This window comes from Hyposmocoma kahamanoa, unplaced genomic scaffold, assembly GCF_003589595.1.
Source record: "Hyposmocoma kahamanoa isolate Upper Pololo Valley unplaced genomic scaffold, ASM358959v1 202, whole genome shotgun sequence".
Classification (NCBI taxonomy): domain Eukaryota; kingdom Metazoa; phylum Arthropoda; class Insecta; order Lepidoptera; family Cosmopterigidae; genus Hyposmocoma; species Hyposmocoma kahamanoa.
Window position 1 is genome coordinate 14,295,003 of NW_020653726.1, and position 24,717 is coordinate 14,319,719.

A 24,717-nucleotide genomic window follows, 5' to 3' on the forward strand; every position below is an offset into this window, starting at 1 on the left:
GTTATTTACATAACAGTAATTTTAAGTACACTGTATCGATATAATTGACATAGGTGATTTGATTATAAAAATAATGTATAAGATATTTTAAGTTGGAACAAAAACGTAATGAACTGTATTGGAAAAAATTTGCGCCGCCATACACCTGAAACAGAAGTTACTAAAGTTAGTTCTTTCAACTAGTGAGTTTTCTTTATAATTTCTTTGAAGATTAAAAACGATAATGACAAGAACTAACCAAGTGGGAGCTAGACTATCTGTTAGCAGTGCTACGTAATTGTTTGAGGGCGCGTCGCCATTATGTCCTACCGTTTTATTTATCGTTGGGCGACAGTCGCGCCAAAGCCTGTTCCCATATCACAACTATCTGTTGTGGACGTTCATTTTATCGCTTATTTTACTGCATTACGTGAATGTTCACACTCGCAGACAGTCGAGAGTCCCAGCTCTACGAACCAGAAAACAATAATGATGGGCTACTCATCTTTTACACTGATGCAATAAATAGTAGGCACGAATCTTGTTTTCGGATTAAGCCCGTTCTATTGGGTTACCTGATCTATGGTCTTTCTTAATATGAAATAATTACGACGACGTTCGCTAACAAACGTTGTAAAATATGCTTTATTAACATAACTGGAATCACCGAAACGAACCCTACAATTTATCGTTGTAAAAAATTTATCGTTGGACGACTGTCGCGTCTAGCCTGTTCCCATATCACGACTATCTGTCGTGACTGTGTCGTGGAGGTTTATTTTATCGTTGAACGACTGTCGTGCCTAGCTGTTCCTACTCGATCGTGAAGACAATTTATCGGTTCACGGCAGCGGGCTTGTCGTTTGTTGATAATCGCAGCTTCAAACGACAGAATCGTTTGAAGCTGCGATTATCTGTCGTCGAATTTTTGACGTGGCGTTTTATTTATAGTCGAAAGACTGTCGTTCTAGCTGATTCCATTGTGACGACAGTCTGTCGTTGTAACGTCAAAAAAGTCGTGGATGACAGTTAATCGTGTTGTTCTATGTGTGAACAACTTCATTTAAATATATAAGCCACGACACTTTAAACTGCAGGACTATCTGTCGCCACGACATAATAGGAACACACCCTAAGGCGAGGTATTTTCAACGCGAGTCTAGATTTTAGGAGTGAGGTGCGGGGGGGTGCCTCTCGCGTCCTACAATCCGGGCGCTGTAAATTAATATGATTAAAATAAGAACAGGCGGAGAAATTTGATAAGCGCCCGATGACGACTAATGGGGCAGCGAGTGGCGCGGCATGTCGTTAAACCACTGGGTAACTTGCGGATTTTGGATTCAGTGTGAATTTAATAACTAATAGGGCTTCAGTTGAAAGTCAAAATTGTAAAAATTATGAACACATTTACATATTTTATTCTTAAATAATTCGTTTTATATTTTTATTTTAGCCTTATTTCAGGACTTCATATGATCGGGTAAAGTACATTCTATCACGTAACGCATTAGCACATTCCTTAGACAATATCCTTAAGTGTATCGTATAGTTTTTATAAGACTGTTATTTAATAGTAAATACAAAAACATATTTTGATTTAGCAAAATAGTTTTTCCTGCTTCTCCCCCGGTCACTCGCCTTAATTTCTGACGTTTTTATTTGTCAATAAATAAATCATAAAAATAAATGATCGTATTGTAAGAAAGTAGATACTTACTATTTCCATTGGAAGGACTGGCAACAGTAGTATCTTGAGGTAAAACCCAAAGGAAAGTATTATCGCTTATTTGTTTGAAGTCTTCGGGTTCCAAGGGGTCTGTTGAGAATACAGGTTCGGGAGTGGTTGGCCGCGTGCCAGGCTTTAGCACTCTATGAACCTTCTCTCGTTGGTAAAGAGGCGCTATTGTAGACTGACACTGAAAGTACATATCTTAATTTACATACTACATGTTTGGATGTGACGATTGTAGCTGTCAGCGACCATATTTTTTTCGTTAAAAGTTATTTATTATGATATTAATACAAAGATACAATGATATAATTACAATTGACGGCCCCTGTGGTCAAGTTTCTTGCACACCGGTTCTCATGATGTCGCCATGTATGAGGTCCCAGGTTCGATCCCCGATCGGGTCAGTGTAGAAAACTAACTTTTCTATATTGTCTCGGGTCTGGGTGTTTGTGGTACCGTCGGTGTTTCCGATTTCCATAACACAAGTGCTTTAGCTACTTACTTTGGGATCAGAGCAACGTATGTGATGTTATTTAAAAACCGGACACATAGAAAACTTTTTCGACTTTAACTTTTTCGTGTTGGACTTAAACCCACGACCACACTGTACTGTAGTATTGCTCTTACCAACTGAGCTGCGGGTCAAGTGGAGTCATTTCACAAAAAATCTCAATAATACAAAAGTTATTATTATTTTTTCTCAAAAAACATCCAGTACACAAAAATTTTAAAAGGAAAACCATAGATTACATTGGTAACGCAGAAATCGCATTGTGTTTTTGCTATGTGGGTTATGAAATGATTACCTTCAGTTCCATGATATCGTTAACAAAATGCTTTTCCGCAACTCTAAATCTAAGTCCAAACGTTGTTTCTGTTGTGTCAGGTGGATCATCAACAACTCTCTTCCATGGACCTAAGAGTTGTTTTTTTGAAACGGGACGGTTATTGATCAGCCAGACTAGTTGGGCTTCTGGTTGGGACGCCGGAGACGTACAATTCACTGTTACTAGTTGTCCAAAGTTGTAATGGGAACGCATCCCTGATAATTGGGGACTCGACTTTGGGAGGACTGTAAAAGAAAAAAATATCAATTAGGATTAAGTATCACGCATTGCTAGTGATTGAATGTAGCAAGGAATAAATAACCTTTTGGATAACATTACAAGTTGCGGTTGTCGCAGCCTGCAGTCTAAATATAAAGAATCTCGTACTATGTTTAATTTGCAGTTGATTGATCTAACTTTAGACTCACTGTTAATAGTAATATATTTTTCTGCAGCCGCAGTGTCAAAACGAGGCTTTTCTCCCGCTACCTCGCACCTATAGAGTCCTGCAGAATCCGTGGTCAAATTCACTAAAGTTACCACATCACTCGAGGAGCGTGTCATCTGAAAAGTGAAAATTGTTATTACTGTTGCATCTTCTTGTTCTTGGCGTATTTGACACATTGTTCCGTTACGAAAACTGCATTTTTCAATTTTTAAGGCTTTCGTGGTTATTCATTAATGATAAACTCAACTACAGTAACGGCACGCTATGATGGCCGTTTCGACAGATTACAATAGTCAGGTCAAATCTCAATTGATAAATATAAATTTTTAGATTTATTACTAGTATTGTGAGGAGTAGCCGATTAAAAAGTTTTAATAAAACGAAAATAAAAATGTTTACTTAATATATAGTTAATTCGAAACTGCTTTATTTTGCATTGAGCTTTGACTCGCGAGATTGCCGGAGGTAGAAGTTGTGCTGCCCAGCAATCTAAAAATAGTATTAGATTTAATTTTTAAAAATTTCGAATTTCGGAATCGGAACAACAAGTACCGAGTTGTGTTGTAAAACTACACATCCCATAATAAATTTTACTGCACGTAACTATTGATAACAATGTACAGCAATTAGCGCCTTCAACGTAGTTATGAATTATTACGAAACGTGATGAGAGGACAAACGTCAAAACAGCGATCATAGCGTGCCGCTGCATGGAATCCGGTGCTTAGCTCAATGAAAACAAATGCTTCGACTTCAGTTTCGCTTGCGGATACAGTGAGTGTGGTTTGTCGGAAAAAAGTAAGTGACAATGGTAACGCCACAAGTAATCAAGATGAAGGTAGTCCTCGACAGCGAAAGAGGGTAGACAAGTATGTTTGCTCTTAAAACTGTAATCTGCCGCTGTTCAGTCAACCCGTGACTATGGAGCGTGTAACCTTTCCGAAATATCGGGAAAATAAAAAGAAGTCATGCCGTGGAAAGAAACCTGTAATTAGTGATAATTATTTACTGTATTTTTTTTCAGTTTTGAGGTCATCTTGTATACAGATGTGAGGGCACGCACGAGTTAAGAATGCTGCCTCAGCATACTCAGATAAACATGTTTGTTTTACCTAGATTAGATAGAGTTTGCACCTTGCGTAACTATTCATTAAATTGTAGAATTATATTGTCATTAGCACCTTATTATTACTTGAATTAGTATAAGCTTCATTGTAGTAATCATTAGGGTTCTTCTTGCACCAGACGTCAGACTGCAATAAACCAGCTTCCCTAAGACTGTTGTTGCCTATTACTTAAAGTGTACACACTCATAGCCCCGCACTAGGGAAACCCTGTATCGCGGGTTCCATGGACACACATATAGACAATAAAAAATTACGCCCAAATTAATTCACAGGAGAAATAAATGTAGGAATACAAATATTTTTCCCGGTCCGGGAATCGAACCCGGGACCTCTGCGTGGCAGTCCAGCATGGTAACAGTTCGGCTACGGAGGCAGTTAAACTTTCATTAAGTCACGTGGGTCACTGTGTACGGAAAATGACAGTATTCGCCTTCGCCACCTAGGCACATTTGAAGCATTTGCTAGGTATATTGTTCTTTTAAATATTAATGTCTGACACACTATGCTTTTATGGTGAACCAGTGTATTAACACTGCCATCATTTCCAAAAAAACCTGTAGAAAGACAGAGACATGTGATAGAGACATGAAATATTCATTCAAGAACTATTGTTCTTCGAGACCCTTTGCATAAAATAGCCAAAAAGATATATGTATACTTACGTAACTTATTGCATTGCAATAAAAAAAAACCCTAACTGACCACGCAATTTGAGGGTCGTATTCTAAAACTCTACTCAATGCTCAAGTTAGGATTTGAGTATGGTTTAAAGCACTTGATATCATACTCAAGTCCCTGCCATTAGGGTCGTATTTCCAGTGCAATCCTGACTTGAGCATTGAATAGAGTTCTAGAATACGACCCTAAGATTCCATAATATGAGCTCGGATAAATATCGTATAGTACAGTGTTACAGGTACACGTGTAGTATTAGTTTCAGCTCGTTTTAATAAATAAGTTGTCAAGTATTAATCTATCAATAGATACATATTTGTGTGAGTACTCACTGTATATAAATATTTAATCATGAAAAGAAATTGGTTCACCTAATGTATAGTTAATGAGCTGCTGTACAATACGTGATAATAAAGCCGCTATAATAAAGTGTATATCTCCATTCTCCAATTTTTCACCTTCATTTTCGCAATGTCATTATAACTTCTTCGTGTGAATAATTATGTAGCTATTTTAACTCACATCAATTGTAATGCCTTTGGTAGGAAAACTCATAGTGTTTCCATTGCCGGGCTTGTACCGGAAGAACATCTTATCATCTTTGTACCAGCTGACAGAATATAGCAGATCGCCTTGTAGGTCAAACTGGCAACCAAGCAGTGCTTCACCTCCGGTCGCGGCATGGCTTGGCACACGTAGTTCTAACAGTCGAATACTGTTTACGGTTTCTGAAATTAAACATCGATCTTAGAGTTTATGGTACTTAAGTATGCAATAGCAACAAAGTTGTATTAAAAAAAAATCACTTCATTTCAATTATTTTCGGTAATTGTTGAAAATTAAGTAATGGAATGAGAGAGTTCTACAAGGGATGTTATTAGGATCTACTTTTTAACATTTGTGTTTACCTTGAGTAGTCTGCTAAAGAACATTGAATCTTGTTCACTGGGCGCGAAATTGAATAGTCAGTGTGTTAGATATGTTATTTATTGACGTTATTAGAACTGATATAGATAGAAACAATTTGTATCTTAGCTTCTTACATTAAAAAATTACTTATTTTGTAGAACATCGTATAATATGGATATATAAGCAATTCGGTTTCGCGTATCGGAATAAATCACGATTTAGGAGCAATAAAACGTGCGCTGAGTGTAAAAGGGGTCTATTCAAAAGCCGCTCGCTCTACATCGTGCGATTCTCATTCCGCCACGGTTGCTGTCACATTGTTTATGTTAGGACATCTTCGGGATTTGCGGTTCAATTGGATTCCATAACAACTGTTACCAAACTTTTATTGCACCACGTATCGAAGTTAACAAATTTATCACTCTGGGACTAATATGTTCATATCAAAGATAATTTCTGCTGGCGATGTTCTATTTTCGTTTTGGACTTATTTTTAGTAAATTCAGGTTAAGGCTAAAAGGTTAATGTAATTTGCGCTTTATATTTGATTTTAAAACCTTACCTTGGTTCCATAGCAATAATACCAGAAATAATATTAAATGTCGCATCTTTATTTATAATAACCACTTAACTCTTAGTATCATATACACTGAACTACACCAAATGCTGAGATCATTCTCACTTGACCGTAATTTTTGGTAGTTCGAACGTGTCTTTATCTAACACCAATTCATCTTCACAAATTGCAAACATGCATGGTTAGGTTAAAAATCTGCAATTTATCGAAATGGGACCGGAGTACACAATTCTAAATTTAAAACCGATGGCGAGTGTATCGCGCAAGCGCTCTCGAGGACTGCTTCCAGCCAGTAGCAAATCGCGTGACGCTATTTCGCACGTGGCGCAAAATAAAAAACATACTCGACTGAATTTTTCTTGGGATCACATTTGTCTCGCACAAAAAAGGGTTAGGGTTACGGAGAAATGTTAGGGTTAGACTTAATTAAACCGGTGGTTATGCGTGACTGTTTGGTAATTATACTTTAATTTGGAATGACTCAGTGTTTATTTAAACGATTGGCATGACTCCTGCCGTAAATGGGCGGAAATTAACAAAGCGTTTTTTCCAACTTTCTTCGAAGTTTTTAACAAGCTTTTAGCGTTGAATCATCCTTTTTGTAAAAAACATTTGATTATCGGTGCATATTTTCTCTTAATAAAATCATAAAAACTACATTAGATACTGCTAGAAAATCAAGGCAAGTTTTAAATAATCAAATAGTAATATCTTACTATTTGATTATTTAACATTTGTTTTGCTTACATCAATTTATATACTATGGTAGAGCTTGTGTAGTATAACAGTTTTAAAAAAGCAATAATAAAACTAAGTTCACCATTTATCCCCTACGATATGCCTCTGGCGGTAAATCAACGAAGGTGTTTGCAAGCGAACGTAGAGCTGTCCCTGGTACTTCATAGCAATTCCGCTAGATGGCACCACGACATACTAAATATAGACTTTGCTAGATTAAATACAGGGAGGTTCCGGATCAAAAACAGGACTATGCAAACCAAGCTGAGTGCACAGCACATACTGAGCATCAAAATCCTCGCTAGAAAGTTGTGCATTAAGTGTAACCAGTGATAGAATTCGTCCTGGGAAATACTGCCACATTACCTATTTCTGCCGCCAAGCAGTAATGTGAGGATTACTGCGTTCCGGTTTTGAAGTTTTAAGGTGTTGGTGAAATTACAGGCCCCATGTTCCTTGTCAACTTATTTCCCTGGGTGACAGGCACAGTGGGAGTGCTTCATAGATCTTTGCGATTTAAAGGTCTGAGTGGCACTGGAACTGCTGAACAGGCATGTCGCTTACCACCAGGCACACGACTTGTTCGTCCCGTCATTGATATTATAAAAAAATGCACATCCCGTCAATTGCCAACATAAAAAAAAACAAAGTTGTATTTTGTTTGTTCTAGCTATTAACTATATATTTTACGAGCCCTATTAAATCTAACATACGCCAATAAATAATTAGTAAGTAACTTATTTTTATACAAACGAGGAACCAATAAACTTAGAACATCATTAGTAAGTAATTGAAAAGAGAAAGAGGTTTGAGTTAAAGATCAGGGCCTTCTTTATTGGACCAGTCCGGTGTAGTAGTTCATAACAAGAGACATAATCAGGTAAACAAAAGAACACTAACTCACGTTCTGTCAGTTTGCAATATTATTTTCGTCAGTCATAAACAACAGTAATAGGGAAAAGGCAAGATCTTTGATGTACGCTTTATTATACATATTTTAAAAACAAATTTAAAGAGCACTTATAATAGTTACTGGTTTAATATTATTAAAAACTTTGGAAGTTTATAATTTTGAGAGAGTTACATAAGTTTGAGTTAGGTAGTGGGATAAAGTCTGACGCTTTAAATTTTATCACATTATCTTTGAGGGTTGAGAAGTATAAGACATTTTGAGAAATAGGAGCTCGTTAAAGGAATTTGTGTCAATAAACGTTTGCGATGAACGAACGTTACGTATTGTAATGTCTTCGTTCTAAGCTTCGGAGAGCGAGGCACTTAATTGAGGAGCTAAAGGAATTATTACGATTGAGCCTTTTTGTATATGACATTGCATATACGTGTCCTCTTTACACCAATGAATTAATTTTTACCAATAGCTATGGTGGTGCCTACAGGCATATCAATAGCTTTATTGTGAAAAGGTTAAACGGTAGTGGGGTATCAGACTGTAAATCAATCATGTTGATTAATATGATGTTACTACAATTATCATTTAAATGTCTGAAATATGGATTTTGACTTCGAAATGTAATTCGTGGTATACATAAATATAATATGATCAGTTTAAATTTTATAAACTTTGCTGTGGCCCTTGCAAGGTCCAGTGTTATACCTTATGTTATACATTATACTATTTATACCTTTATTATCCCTATAACATTATGCTATTTATGCTTTGTATAATGTTACTTATACCTAATTCTCAGGTTTTCCCGACACATTAGAAGTAAAACCGTAATGTGAGCCTTACTGCTTTTCGGTTTTGAAGGGTAAGGGTGCTGGTAAAATTACAGGCTTGTCAACTTTGTCCCAGGGTGACGGGCACAGTGGCAGTGCCCCTCAGATTTTTATGATTTAAAGCTCTAAGTGGCACTGCAACTGTTATGGACAGGCGTATCGCTTACCACCATGACTTGTTCGTTCCGTCACTTGGTACCATAAAAAAATAATTTAATAAAAACTATTTTTTCGGATCTTAATCGTGTGATCGAATGTACCATGGTTACATCCAATATAGTATATTATATATACTTTGTATAACATTATGGCATGCAATAAAGTATTGAATATACATAGATGAAGTTACTGGTCGTAAGTCAACCTAATAATATTATAAAAGTTCTGTGACCGAACTAACATGAGTAGTTCACAAATTCAGTTTTATGACTGGGTTGTTGGCGAACGGCGAACGTATTGTTCATAAGTGGTTTCGGGTTGCTTTATCAATCTCGCGTGTCTAAACACTATTTTAACCCTTTCATGGACAGTAGTTAAATAACACCGCACCCAAAAATGATTAAAACTCATTAGTTATGTAATAGGAACACTGTCATTCTTTTTAAGAATATAATTTTTAAATTTGATATAAACTGTCACCTCTATGAGTGATTACGGCGACTTATAGTAGCGATGCAAAAGCGCATTCGTAAAACGCGCAATTGCATCGCTACACTTGCGATTTGTAGGCGACTGTATCGATGCAAGCGCGCGATTGCAGTGATGCAATCGCGCTTGTATTGATGCAGTCGCGCCCTTGCATCGCGTTTGCATCGCTGCTTGAAATCGCGCGCGTATGTAAAGGTAGACGGTTAGTGATTGCATCGCTAATGCACCGCGTTTGCATCGCTGCTAAACCGTGTGTAACCATTCTTCTTTTTTTTTAAATTTATTTGATACATTTTACAATGGCTTATTACATAAGTACATGCAGCTGTAGCTCAAATAACTACTAAGGGTTTATTCGTCCACAGCGATTTGCTCTAACAAATATTTCCTTAGTTTATTTTTACATTTTCCCTCCACATATAGATCTTGAATGCGCGCAGGAAATTCATTTAGTAATTTAGGAATTACATAATCTAATTTTCGAGTACCATATACATTATTTGTTTTAGGGAGTAAACATTTTTTGGTTTGTCTGGTATTCACATAATTTATGTATGTACATAATTAAATTCAGTCAAAATTGAAAGCTTTTTACTTTATCAAAAACACTCATAACTTGACAATAGCTATATTGTTTTTACACTTTATCGAATACATCATCGTGTGGTCTTCTACGTTTTTCCTTTTTAAAAATCTACATGAAAAATGTCACTACTTTTCTTTGTGCCGTAATGCTTATATAGATTCAATATAATAATTACGCTTTAACACTCTCGGTTGATCTCGTCAATATTTATGTATAAAAGAAAATAGGGCTGTCACAATAGTAGAATGATATTGTGTCATATTGAATTAGTATTAAAACTTTTGCTGTTAGAATGTTCAGTGGCACTGACATGTACTTGTATTACCTCATACAAAGACGACGGTGTCTATCGTACTGTTTTAATGTAACGTCCACAAATGTGTGCGTGTCTCTATGGAGAAGCAGTAGGCGGCAACTACACAGAAGCGGGCGTGTAATGTGTCATAGAAATGTTATTCACATAACGCTCAATTGGCATAATGTTACTTCCTATAAACTCATTATAATATATGTAGTTCACTTCGTCATAACGAACGTTTAATATAAACTTATATTCTATAATTTTATTTTTTATAACGATCACTTACACAGACACTCATTTTTAATAACATTCATAGGTTATAATAAAACACAGTGTACGTCATTTTATCTAAATTTCATTTCATCTAGAAATAGGATTATTTCCGAAAAACGATATCCCTAATACTAATATTATGTTAATTATAATTTGGCCTGAAAACATATTTGGAAACGCAAACAAATTCGTTCCTGGTTCCTGCTTTTTCATGTTCTAACCTTTTTTTCTTTTGTTAATCCTGTTAAGCCTGCTTACAGATACCCCGGCCCCGCGGGGACAGAGCCAGGGTTATGTGGGACTGGGCTGAACCCTGAAGGGGAGCAGCCCGACCGCACTAAACCCCCGGAGTGTTCCTCCTCTCCGCTGTAGGTACGGGTACGCTGTTGCACTCGTCCGCGCCCCCACCAGCGGCTGGCCGCACCCTGCGCAGCCCCTCCTAGAGAAGGGAGACACATCGGTCCCCCGACTCCGAATGTGAGGTTCGCCGAACACCAGACGAGCCTTCCATCCCGGGCCCCTTTATTATGGGCAGCGAACTCCCCCGAGTCCGCTACCCAGGTGCCATGGGGGGCCAGGACAGCATCCACTCAACTGTGAAGTTCAGTGGCTGCTCCCCCAGCCCACGCGGCGGATCTGATGACAGGCTCTGCCGCAACACCTAACGCGCTTCCGCACGGACTCTCCGAAGAGAGTCCCTTGGAGCGCCCACCACGGGCCAACCGCCCACGTTCGGCCGCGGAGGATAGGACGAGCGGCAACGACACACCGACACGTCTCTTTCCCCGCGGCCCCGTCGCCACTGCATCGTCGAAAGCGGTGCAGCCCCGCCAGGGTCGCGGAGGACAGGACGAGCGGCAACGACACACCGACACGTCTCTCCCCCCGCGACCCTCCTCTCAACGCGCATCCGCACGGTCCCGCTGACCAGACGAGCCCCGCGCCGAACGCCCTCCTCCTCGGGCCAGCCTACCACCATCGGCCGGCCCCGTGGGTTCCTCTTAGCTTCACCGTGGGATGAAATCGACCACGGCTACTAGAGCCCCCCCGCCACGACAAGGCGGGAACCCCTTCGGGGGGATTCATGTTCTAACCTAACCTAACCTACTGAATGGGAGCTGCAACCAAGATTTGACCTATGTAAAATACGTTTGTTTTTTGTTAAACCATTAGGGAATCCAGTGCCTAACAATAATAATTTTGTCGAAGATTCAGCATTGTAAACTATATTAAGGAAAATAACTCTCCCTCCGCACCTCCGGCTTTAAAATTACATTCTTTAGTATCGATCAGTATATGTTTTCAAATTACTTTATTGAGATCCATATAGCTAAACGGGGTACCCTGTACTGTCATATTGTTATTGTATTAAATTTTAAGAAAAAAAGGTAGTTTATGTGACTGTTACATAATGAAAGGCATTAAAATAGGAGTGTGGGTTTATGAAACGAGCCGACAGCCGAGTTTCATAAAACATCACACGAGTGTTTTAGGGTTGTTTTCAGATAACCTCCAAAAATGTGTCCCTTTCAATAACTTTTATGTTATTATATGAACACTAAGCATTATTTATTTAATATGATTGCTTGCTTACTTAGTCTGTGTTACGCATAAAAAGAGTACTTTACTGCGTCACAGTAATTAATAAAAATTAAAAAAGTGGTCAATTTCTCATTCATGGGAGCCGGTTCCGCGTCGCCCTAATTTTAAGAAAAGAAGAAAAAAATTAAACACTCGTTTAAATCGCAATATTTCCCATCGAGGATAAACTGTAATAACTTTCACGTCGAATACATACCGTACCGTATTTTCCAATTTATTATAAACAAACATGTTTTCTTGGGAATACAAAATATGTTTCAATTTTTGTTATCATTAGTGTTACTTCAACTAAAAGCCTCCTAATAACAAAAGTTCATACCGCATCACCTTCACTCTTCGCACACGTGAGAAGCGACTCCTATCAGATTGTTGTGTACATAGTGAAGTAACCTGTGCATCTCCGTTTTAGCAAAAAATCGACTTAAATACCAATTTCAGCGCTAGTGACTAAATCGTTCTCATTCATGTAAAGTAATCTATCTAAATAAGTATTAAGTAATAGTTTTATAAAATTTATTGTACTTCAATCAGACAAAAGGAACTTTAAATTCCACGCACTTTTATAATGGTCCAGCATATTTTACACACTTTACAATTAAAAATGTATCCAAATATCATTATTGTCGCTCTCATTCTTGTCTACTTTTAAGTCAAATAGTTACTTTAAGCCAAATATTTACTTGAAATATAACAATTAGATGGTGATTATGGTGCTGATGACGGTGGTGAGGATGATGATGGTGGTGATGATGACGATGAGTGTGATGATGCTGTGAATGGTAATGATGCTGATGAAAATGGTGATCATGATGATGATGTTGATGGCGGTGATGATGATATATTGATGTACAACAAAGTTTATATGACATTAACAAAATACTTATTTAGATTTATTTACTAATTACATATAAATAGATAGATGATCTTACACGGATGTGAAGGATTTTGATACTAGAAGTTATATTAAAATATTTGTTACATGTTAAATGATGTTAAATGTTCTTTTGTGAACGATAAAATGTGTATTGTAATAATAATTTCTCATTACATTGCCGTCTTTATCATTTATGCTTATGAGAAAATCATTCGAGTTACTGCAATCTCATTCGTGTGACCTAAAATATAGTTTTTTGTTGTATTTAACTTAAATATTTCTGTGATTTTATAATTATTGACATTGCTTGAACTTATTTGTACGTTTAAGACCTTAAAACCAAAAGAAATAAGGGTTTTACAAAAATCACTCAAAAAGTGCCATTGAAATTCGGAAAGTGAAATTCACCCTTTAATGCCTAATTATGTACAGTTACATACACTGCTTTATTTATACACATATTATAAGCTCTCTATTATGAGTTCAGGAACCGCATGTTACGACTGGCGAAATGGCGGCAAATAAAAACTTTTCTCGCACATCTCACGCAACCGTAGTTTTTATTTAATTCATAGACAAACTAGAGTCGGCTCCAACTATCATACCGTTCGATATCAAGTAACGTGTGCAATTTGTAAAATTGTTTGCTATTGGCATTTCATTTCGAATAAATCGTAATCTCGACTTATACTATAATTGAGGTCAAATGAAATTGTTTTAGTTTTTCAGAGATGTTCGAAATTTGAATGTCATAATAAAATCGAATTCGATGTTAATTTCAGAGATAAGAAATTTGTTCTAACAAAACAGTTTATCTTTATGTTGGCAGTAATTTGCGGTTTTTGAACACATAGTAGAGTGTTTATGATATGTGTGTAGATAAATGTACTATTTTAATAAGTCACTAGTCAAGGAAACCAATTCCGTGAGATGTTACGAAGCTATTAACGGCGAAAGGCATGTGTGGACGAAACTTACGTTGCTTGTTTTCTGCTATATGTAAACACTTTCAATGCTAGATTTGTACCAAAAACGCGTACGACAGAAAATGTGGGCGTGTGTACAAGGAACGCATGGACAAATAGGTGTATTTGCGAACATTTAATATTCGCTTCGGGCGGGCGTTAATTAAGGCTGGGTCGGAGGGACGCCGCGCCGGCTGTCCACTGCCCACCTCGCCCCGTTCTCCGACTTGCCAAATAAGACAAAACACTATCTAGACCCTATATTGTTCATGCATCGCTGATATTCTTAATAACTTTTTCTGATTCCTAAATCGTGCAACAGTCTATAACAAACGTTTTTTATCATTGACCTGTGTCTAATCTAAAAATCACCAAATCTAAAAACAGAAATTATAATAGTTTCAAACTTCAGCATAGAAATTGGATAGTCCCTCAGTATTATCTTAGGTTGCTTGTTATTGATTGTTAAAATCGCGCTCAAGTTACCATGGGACAAAAATAGATGGAAAATTTGATATTTTTGAAAACAAAACATTTTCCAAGTCGAAAAGATTTTTTTACATAAAATTTAAGTTTGGTCAGAAGGGGGTGTGATACTCTTCCACAGTCGTTATTTATTCTAGCGCTTGACCGATAAAAGGATGTATAAATCTCAATGAAGAGGGCGCACGTTCGGGGATGAATGATTAAAAGCGGGCGTTGTTCATTTGTTTTCACTTTAGCTCGGACAATAGTGCGGTAGGACCGTTGGCGCCGCAGTCCTGTACTAAGGGAAAATTACGCCGCCCGAGGGAGCTTCTACCAGTAAATCATCATTAGAGGCGCGCGGCCGCGGGACAGGCTTGTCTTTATAAAAGATTCAGGCTAATACAAACTAGACGTGCGAGTAATGGACGACGTACACCGCCTTGCCTTGTTCGCGGAAAGTGCTCGCATTTTTAACTGTTTACATATTCGTATAAAATGTAACAACCGGAATTATGAATAATGAGTGCGTAGGCGATGAGCGCGTTCTTCACTTCTCTCATTTCTTTACCGTCAAAACGAATTAAGTTCGTTATCATTTTTCATAGCTGCAAAATAAATGAAAACAAAAACATTTTAGCCGTGAGGTTTCTAATTTAAATATGACAACGTGTCATTAGTAATTAGGCTATCATCAATTACGATTTACACTATGTTAAGATCATTGTTACCTATGGAAACAAAGAAACAATCTACAAATTATAATATTATTATTTTTGTTGAATATCATGATGTTTTTATTATCATTATATTCATTTATTTTTTTGTGAAAATATTTCCAAAAGAAGAAGTTCGTGTTACGCAGTCTGCTTTTGTAACAAATATACGTTATTGTTGAGAACGCTTTACTCTTTTGTTACAAGAAATATGTATATACTACTCGTATATTAAGTAGAGAATATGTTCTATATTACATTGCATATTATAAAGTACACACGGCACAGATCGACCGCACCGCTTGCTGCAACTTCTTTTTAATTTTTTGTTTAAAGAAATGTAGCATAATGTTGTAAAGGAAAAAGTTATGTTGCTCGTTCGGATGTTTTTTTTCTGTGTCTACCATCAGAAAGAGAAGCAGTGTTGGAATTTGTGTCTATTTTTAAAAAATCGACAAAAATAGTAATCAAGCAGAATCACGTGTTTTTTGTGTTTAAATGAACATTAAATAGTGCATAAAATTTTGCATAACGTTAAAGTCGTGTTAGTGAAGTGTAAATTAAATGAGAAAAATCGTAACGTCTTTTTCGTGCCAGTGTCGTATTTCGAGCAAAATATAACGTGCTTTCAATGCGAGAATGAATACAACGATGAAAACACAGTGCAGTGTGATGGTTGCAAAAGGAATATCTGTTTGCAATGCAGCTAAAAGGGGCTAAAAGGGAAACGGGCACTCCTGTACTTGTGTCCCGCATGTCGAGAGGCCCTATTCCAAGTACCTAAGCTCATCAAATCCTACGATGAACTGCGCGAAGAACTCGATGATGTAAAAAAGCTGTTATTAAAAACCACCAATGAAGCCTCGCCGGAGGTATCAGTAGTTAACACATCCCCATCTGACACCAATGCTATAATGGAGGAAATCCTGGAACGTGAACGCAGAGCCAGCAATGTGATTTTGGTGGGTGTTAAAGAATGTATCTCTGAAAATGGCAGCGACCGAAAGACACACGATGAATCAACTGTAAAGAAGCTTTTATTGGAAATGAACAATGGAGGCGACTGGTCGCATAAAGTGATGACTGTACAACGGTTGAGACGTCGTGAAGATGGCAAAACCAGACCTATACAGGTGGTACTTTCTTCCCGCCAAGATGCGGTCTGGATACTTAAGTACAAAAGTAAGGCCAAAAAGGAGGTAAGAATTTATGATGATAAAACACCTAAGCAGCGTGAGGAGCTTCAACAACTTAGAGATTCTCTTAAAACTAGAGTAGAGAAGGGGGAAACTAACCTCACAATTGGATATGTGAACGGTGTACCTAAAATTGTAAACCAAAAAAACTAGTCAACTATAATAGAAATCCGTACAACTGACCTTACATTTATATATACAAATTTGTTCTCTCTACCGCCTAAATTTGATCTATTACTACTCTATATAAACTAAAAAAAACACTTTTTTTATTCTCACAGGAACATGGTTAAACAGTAAAGATCTCAACAGTACATATGGCATATCGAGCTACACTTTGTTCAGACTAGACCGTAGACTTACGAAAAATCATTTTCAAAGCAAAACCAGAGGTAGAGGTGTGGTAATGTATGTTAGAGACAACTTAAATGGGATACCTATAGTTGCTAGACGTAATCAGAGATACATGTGTGAAGATGTGGAAGCTTTTTACCTAGATATTCGGATTAACACCTATCACTTTCTACTGGTAGGGGTGTATCGACCTCACGATATAAACGAAGAGACATGGAGAGTACGTAACACCAAACTGTGGACAAACCTTTTGGCAGCCTCGGAAAACAATACTATAATCATTGCTGGTGATTTTAATTATCCCACTATTAAATGGCCAATTCTCATAGATCAACACCAAATAGGGCAAGCAGGACTTTTTAAGGACATGTTTGTTAGCGGTAATCTCTGGCAACTTGTTAATAGTCCTACAAAGTTCCAGCAGAATCAGGCTCCCTCACTTTTGGACCTGGTAATGGTTAATGAGGAGACTTTGATTAAGGAAATAGTCCATAAACCACCCATAGGTAAAAGCGACCACTGTGTGCTAGAGTTTAGTTTCCAATATCAGGTACTGTTAAATTCCGTGACATTAGCAAAAGGTGTGTTGCTCTATCTAGGAAACAAAGAAGCGTGTACGAATCAAAAATACTGGAACATGGTGACAAAGCCTTCTACTCTCATATACGCCGATGCACATCTACCAAAGTAAGCATCTCACCAGCAATGAGCAGTTACAATGGAGACATAGTAACGAATCCCGGTGATATAGCGGAGGTATTTACAGAGGAATTTATAAAAGCTTACTCAGAAGAACCCGTCATGGACCAATACACCATAATAGCCTCAGTTTCCCGAGTAGAGAATAGTTTAAATGACATTACCTTCACGGTAAAATATGTGCAAGAAACTATGTTAAAATTGAACACACAATCCTCTCCTGGACCTGACAAACTACCAAGTAGCATTCTCAAACACTGTGTAAAGGTCTTAGCTCCCACTTTGACAGAACTAATGAATATCTCTGAATCTTTCAAAATGGGATATTTGCCTCAAGTTTGGAAGCACACTATAGTTATGTAGATTTTAAGACTTTCGTGGTTATTCACTAAATGATTATCACTAATATCAGGTTTCTTACCACGGTATGATGATCACATGATTACGGGTTGACTCAACCCGTGACCATGGAGCGTGCAACCGTTCCGAAATATCGGGAAAATAAAAAGAAGTCATACCGTGGTAAGAAACCTGATATTAGTGATAACGCTATAGTTATTCCTATTTATAAAAAAGGAGACAAGACTCAGCCTGGAAATTTTCGTCCCATAAGTCTCACCAGTGTTGTGATCAATATTATGTAAAGAATTATTTGTGATCGACTAAATCAGTTTTTGAATCGGGAATGTATAGTATCAACCAAACAACATGGATTTTACGAAAAAGATCAACTGTTACAAACTTGTTAACATGTGTTATGTAGAGCAAAGAACTTGATAATAAGAACCCGGTGGATGTAGTGTACCTGGACTTTGAACGTGCTTTTGATAAAGTTCCGCATCAGCGCCTCTTAATGAAGCTAGATCACTTCGGTGTACGTGGGACTCTACTTAATTGGATAGACAATTATCTTAAAAATAGAACATTCCAGGTACGTGTCGGTAACTCCATGTCGCAACTAGAGCGGGTACTGAGCGGGGTACCGCAGGGATCAGTGCTCGCTCCCCATCGATTTGGAATATATGTAACAGATCTAGTTGAGCTCATAGATTCTAATTGTGCCTTTTTTGCTGATGGTGGAATTTTTTTTGCAAATCCACTTATAAACTCTGGACAACTTCAAAAAAAACTAAATCTTATACAAGACTGGACCGAAGATTTGATTATCAAATTGAATGCATCAAAATTATAATGCAACAAAAAGTAGCATTTTGTATCTTGGTAGCAATAACCCCAAAGTCACACACAACTTGCATGGAAATACCTTAGCCGCAGTCAACATTCAAAAATATCTTGGAGTCATTTTCGCATTCAATTTAAAGTGGGGTGAGCATATCACTACAATAGTCAAGAAAGCTAACTTCTATATCTATGTCATACGCAGATCGTTCCAAACAATGACAGTAGACGTGTTTCTCAAAATCTATAAGACCTATATACGGCCACTGCTGGAATATGGATATCAAGTGTGGAGCCCTTATTTCCAAAAAGACGTAAACCTTCTTGTTAACGTTCAGAGGAAGGCAACTAAAATGCCACAGGCTCTTCGACGCAAATCCTATGAGGAGAGACTACACGTATTACACCTCACTACTCTGGGAGAAAGACGCATTCGTGGTGACCTCATCGAGACTTATAAAATTCTGATGAATCAGTACAATCTACCAGCAATACAAAACATCTTTAACCGGAAGATGTTGTTTCTGCTGTCTCTGTTAATGCCTTCAAAAACAAGCTCGACAACTTGCTACGAAAGAGTGAATTAGTGCTAAAAAGTGAACTAAAACAACGATATAAATTTAAACACTGTGTGATGTAGACACTAATCCACTAAGGAAACCCTGTATAGCGGGTGCCATGGACACTTAGACAACCACTAAATTACACCCAAACTCACGAGAGAAATAAATGCAGGCCATACGAATATTTCTCCCGGTCCGGGAATCGAACCCGGAACCTCTGCGTGGCAGTCCAGCGTGATAACCGTTCGGCCACGGAGGCAGTTAAATGTGATGATGCTTGTTTCCGTATTTTGAATTACTTATTTTTACTGGTGCACCTTAGGGACCAGGCAGAATCTGCGTCGTGATTCTGCTGAATTGCGGTATAATGCTGGTATCACAGATATATGACAGTTTCTACGGTTGGTAGAGGCCTTTTTGCTGACACAGTACACTCAACTCTACACCACAACATAATCTAACACTGCAGACCATATTTTCAAACCTAGACTGGCCTTTATTTATTTTTACTATCGCATCTACGCCATAAGCTTGTTTGTAATGTACTGTGATGCAGCAAACAAAACTGAATTTGATTTCGACTTATCTATCTATAAACAATATTAGCTACTTTTGTAAGAAGTGTTCATAGGTCTTTTAATACAGAGCGCGATTCGAGTGCGGCGTAAAGGGAATGGATTCTTCAACAATACCGCAGCTCCGTTCTATTTTCCTAATGAAGTGTACCATGACGAAGTAGCTCGTAAAACAAACTAATATATTAAGCAAACACTGACATTATGGTTCTGTTTTCATACAAAAGCTTTGGCACATTTGCGTCTAAACTTTAGTATATTCCACTAAAATATTGAGCAAATAATATGAGCAATTACAATTTATACTGTTTTAATTGGCGTTAATGTAAAGTTCACTTAAGATTAATGGTTTTTAAGTTTTCTCTCAATTTTATTTTTATGTTATCCTATATTATGCCACCTAGCTTTTATATGATGATGAATTTGTGTGATGTGTGCAAAGCTAGCATCAATTAGACATGTGTATTGATCGTGAAATCACGGGTGGTGGCGTCTGATGGTATTTTGGATCGTCGTGAAATTGACGTGGCATATATTTTTCGTATCAAAAAAAAAACAAAAAACTTTGTTATAATTATTAATAGAAAGATCGAATAAAAAAATCAGCAGTGATTCCCGAACTTATTCCTTCTTATTTACTCCCTAGCAAATACCTTGTATTATATATTAAAGCCTACTTGGTTGTACGATTTAGTTTCGGATAGCCCAAAATGGCCGGCCAACCATGCGGGTAATGCAAACGACGACATCCAGTACTAAAATCACTTCATTCTGTCCTCTCTGATGAGACAATTGCCCGTAGGTAGGTAAATAAATAAAGTACACAATTTATATTTAATCTATTCATTGCATAATAAAATTTATTATTATTTTATTATTGTATAAATTACCTACTTTAAAATCAAACTTTCGAAACGCGACGCTGAAAGCAAGTGTTGCTATTTGAATATTTTACAGCAAATACTAATTACAAAGACGAACGTCTACGAGTAAATACCCATTTTTCGGGCTGGCGGAGGGCTTGGCCCGGACGATCTTGAGATTGCTGACTCGGTCTGTAGTTTAGTGGGTAAGAGTGGTAGCCACGGTTAGGCAACGGATGCTGGTTCGAATCCAATTAGATCGAAGGAATTTTTCTTTGTGGTTGTTCGATTTTTGTATCAATAATAATAACAAACTAATGGAGTATTTTTACAAAAAATATATATGACTATCATGGTAATAAAGATATTATGATATGCAATAAAATAAACTAAAATATACTTGGTTTGTATTCGTGGAATCACGGTAAACACTGTAGTTTGTAGTGATGTGTTGAAATTTGGAGAAGGGTAATTGAAATGTAAATGTTTAATCCACATCCACATGATGGTTTTGGTTGGTGGTTAAGTACTTTGAGTACTACAACTTTTAATACAAGCGTTTTATTCATATTTGTCCGTCCTGACCAGAAGTAAAAAAGTTATGCCTTTCCTCCACAAAGGGTGCCGATATTTAAACGAAAGTAAGGGTGTCGGACGTTTCGATGACGTCATCGAATACAGTCAAAGCATAAGTTCCAGTTTGGATCTCCCGGTCTCTCGGAGCATATAATAGTCACATCATTATTTACTTTATTTAGTCCGTCGTACATATAATTTGAAAAAAATAAGGTATTCATCTCAGTATCCTCGTGCAATATTGAAATAACCTTAGTCAAATGCAATACGAACTCACCAGCATCGTGGATTGTTATCTCGATTCTTGGAGTATGATTATGATATACAAATGAAATGCTGAATAATTCTGAATTCAAGACACTCTTGTTAAAGAACCATAAGCACAACAATAAACACGTCTACTATTTGATGTAATTTTTTAAACATTAGCGAACGCTTCAATTTTATAATGTATGAATGTATATAGTAGCAGTAGAACTCCTTGTGAAAGAGTTCGTCCAGGGAAGTACCACCACCTTACCTATTTCTGCCGCCAAGCAGTAACGTCAGTATTACTGTGTTCCGTTTTGAAGGGTAAGGGTGAAATTACAGGCACATGGGACTTTTCAACTTATGTCTCAGGTTGGGGCGTAGAGGCAGTGCATGTCAGATCATTGCGATTTAAAGCTCTGAGTGGCACTGCACCTGTTATGGACAGGCGTATCATTTACCACCAGGCACCCAATTTGTCTGTCCCATTACTTAGTACCCTATAAAAATATGGGTATGCACGTGCAATGACCTACGCCGTGCGACTCGAGAGCACCGCGAGATTATTAGAATGTGTGCGCTCGTAAACGGCCGGCGGCGAGCGCGCACACTTACAAGCCGCGCTACTACGTGTGTATGGAATTATACTATTTGTCTTATTATACTATGCTTTTGATTACCTGAGGTAAGTGTATGACCATTGACAGGACGGCACGGCAAGGGATTTATAGGTAAAGAATAGTATTTGTGTTTTCAACGCTACCAATGGCGGCGACAGAAGAGCCCCTACATTATAGAATAGTGACACCTCCACAACATTCGTCTACTCCCCGCGAGGGGGTGCAGCGAGTGACGCCGGCTGTGACGCGACGGGTGACGTGGCCCGTAGCTTCCAACGTTCCAGAAGGCACTCTTTCATATTTCATCGAAGACACCGAGGTGGTGTCTTTGATGATCGTTCGTTTATTACAATTGTCTTTCGGTCGTCATATGGTATTTAAATTATGTAAAGGATCGCATTAAATATCCTAAATGCAAATGAAATAAATCACTTCATTGAAGCGTCTCACCTGTCCCGAAGCTTGTTATACACGCAACTCAACAACAAATAGTAACATACCTTCACGGTTGTAGCTACAAAAACGAAGCGCGGTAAGCTTAGGGATACCGAGCCGGCAGCCTCTGGAACGCCTAGGCAGCCTTCGGGATGTTTCGGCAGGTTTTTTTGATCTGATAGAGGTTAGGCGCAAGCATGACGTTGCGATGGTATGCTTAGGCATGCCTAAGGATACCGCTGCATATTTGCCGTCTGTGTGCGTTTTCATATGGGTAGGGATGCCAAAGGATCCTTCACTATACCATTCTGCCAATAGGCACCGGGCCTAATTGAGCAATTAATAACAGGTAACTAATCAGGACTACTAGGCGGCTGACAGTAAAGGCAGTGCAGTTCATCAAGCGATGAAACAAGATTTAACTCGCGTCGCCGCCAAGCCAAGTTCTCCAGGTATATTATTAAGTTAGCAACTTTAAATGCGCGGCATTTATGAAACTGTCTAGTGGTCGCAAAGTTTTGTTAATCAGAATGTCGGAGCGAAAACTAGTTTAGTTTCTCTCTAGTTTAGCCACCTCGATCCCTTGTCATGGACTCGCCGGAATATTTTCAAATTATTCTATTTGCATAGGTTAATTGCCCTTTTACGTTTCATTGTGGCACTTAACTGTTTAATTAAATTGTGGAGGGTGCAGGGTTTAATGCCCAATGTTGATAAAATGTTGTAGATCAATTTTGTAACTGTTCAACTTATAACTAGAACCTTGCGGACAGAGATTTTATGAGGTATATTTAATAGCAAGCATATTTATTTAACTGTTACTAGTGCATTATTCAATTTTAATACTAAGTATGAAAACAACGGCTCTTTACCGTTACCTAGGGAGATGACATTGGAATCAGTGAGACATAGAAATTTTATGGAGTGTACGCATGCGAGTTTTAAGTTATTCCAGCGCACCGCTCATTATGCATTGTTCTATAAATATTTACTCATCTGTAGATATTATTAGACTATAAAAGTAAATTGTGTATAATTATAAAAACTGTATCAAACATAAGTGTGTAAACGGTTTTTGGTAATGTAGAGTTCTATAATCTCAGCGTTTTTATTAAGGTGGGTATCCATTACGTTCGCGCACCAACTATGCTCCATGCATCTGCAACCGCTCTAATGGAGACGTTACGCGCATTACTACAAGAAAAGCGAGTGCTCCATACTTTCGCACATCGACTCTACTCCGCGCATGCAACTGCACCACATTTTTCATTTGAATATTAAGCGAACATGTCGTCCTCAGAATTAGTAGCTAGAATGCGGCATACATTTTAATTGATTGTATTTTTCCATAGCTAAATGATATTTCTCTTCGGACCACTTCATAGCGAAAAATGCAGTTGCTCAAAAGATCTTAGCGGAGAGCGGAGCGTGACACTCGAAAACAGTGCCCGAAAATGTCTTGCTTGCTCGCGTCTACAGTCAGTTGCAGTCGTCAGTTGCAGGTGCGGGGAGCACAGTCGGTGCGCGAACGTAATGGATAGCTTTGCATGCGTTGGGGAATAGTAACATTACTGCAGAGGCCGGGAAGTAAGGGATTGCTGGACGAGTATGAGTTACAAGGTCGAGTGCCAGCGAGGCCTTGTATTAATACGAGTCAAGCAATCCCCGTTCCCGCCGAGGCATGTATAGAATTCTTCTCAAACAATGCAAGGAAATAATAAAAGACTAAAGAGAGGAAGATGTATAATAGAAAAAGTAAACAAAATATTCATTACCATTAAAATTTGTACAATGCAACTGCTAAAAGAAAATGTTATTGTTTATCCAGACATTAATAGTAGTCTGCTGAACTTCTGATGTGTTTGAAGGTATATCTTATTACTATATTTTCGTTATCGCTCTTCTCACTAGCACTTATTTTCGCGACCAAAATACAAAATAGACGTAAAAACAAAAGAATGCCAAAACACTTTACTTAGTGTTACCGCCATTTTTTTTAAAGTAAGCGGTATCTACATGTTGGTATTTTAAATTCTCGTAGTTATATACACTGGGCAGTTGGCTCTATGAGTTTACATAATTCATTATTAGTATTAGTAAGTAGATTTAAAAGTTTACAAAAGAGGACAGTAATGGATTTTCATACTTACTTTGCAAGCCTTGGCCAGGAAGAAGTCGCTCGGTCCATAAATAAATGACAAACTTTCCATGTTCGCTTTTTCAAAGTAA

General features: G+C 37.7%; 1 protein-coding gene across 1 annotated transcript; it reads right to left on the bottom strand.

The window, feature by feature from the left end:
- Positions 1-2: 2 nt before the first annotated feature.
- On the bottom strand, positions 3-24,698 carry LOC113227144. The gene is made up of 7 exons (XM_026460022.1): positions 24,639-24,698; positions 22,554-22,815; positions 5,311-5,516; positions 2,967-3,102; positions 2,518-2,783; positions 1,697-1,895; positions 3-145 (listed from the first exon to the last, which is right to left on the bottom strand). Exons 1-7 carry the CDS (start codon positions 24,696-24,698, stop codon positions 63-65), a joined length of 1,212 nt encoding a protein of 403 aa, XP_026315807.1. The 3' UTR covers positions 3-62.
- Between the last annotated feature and the right edge of the window lie 19 nt (positions 24,699-24,717).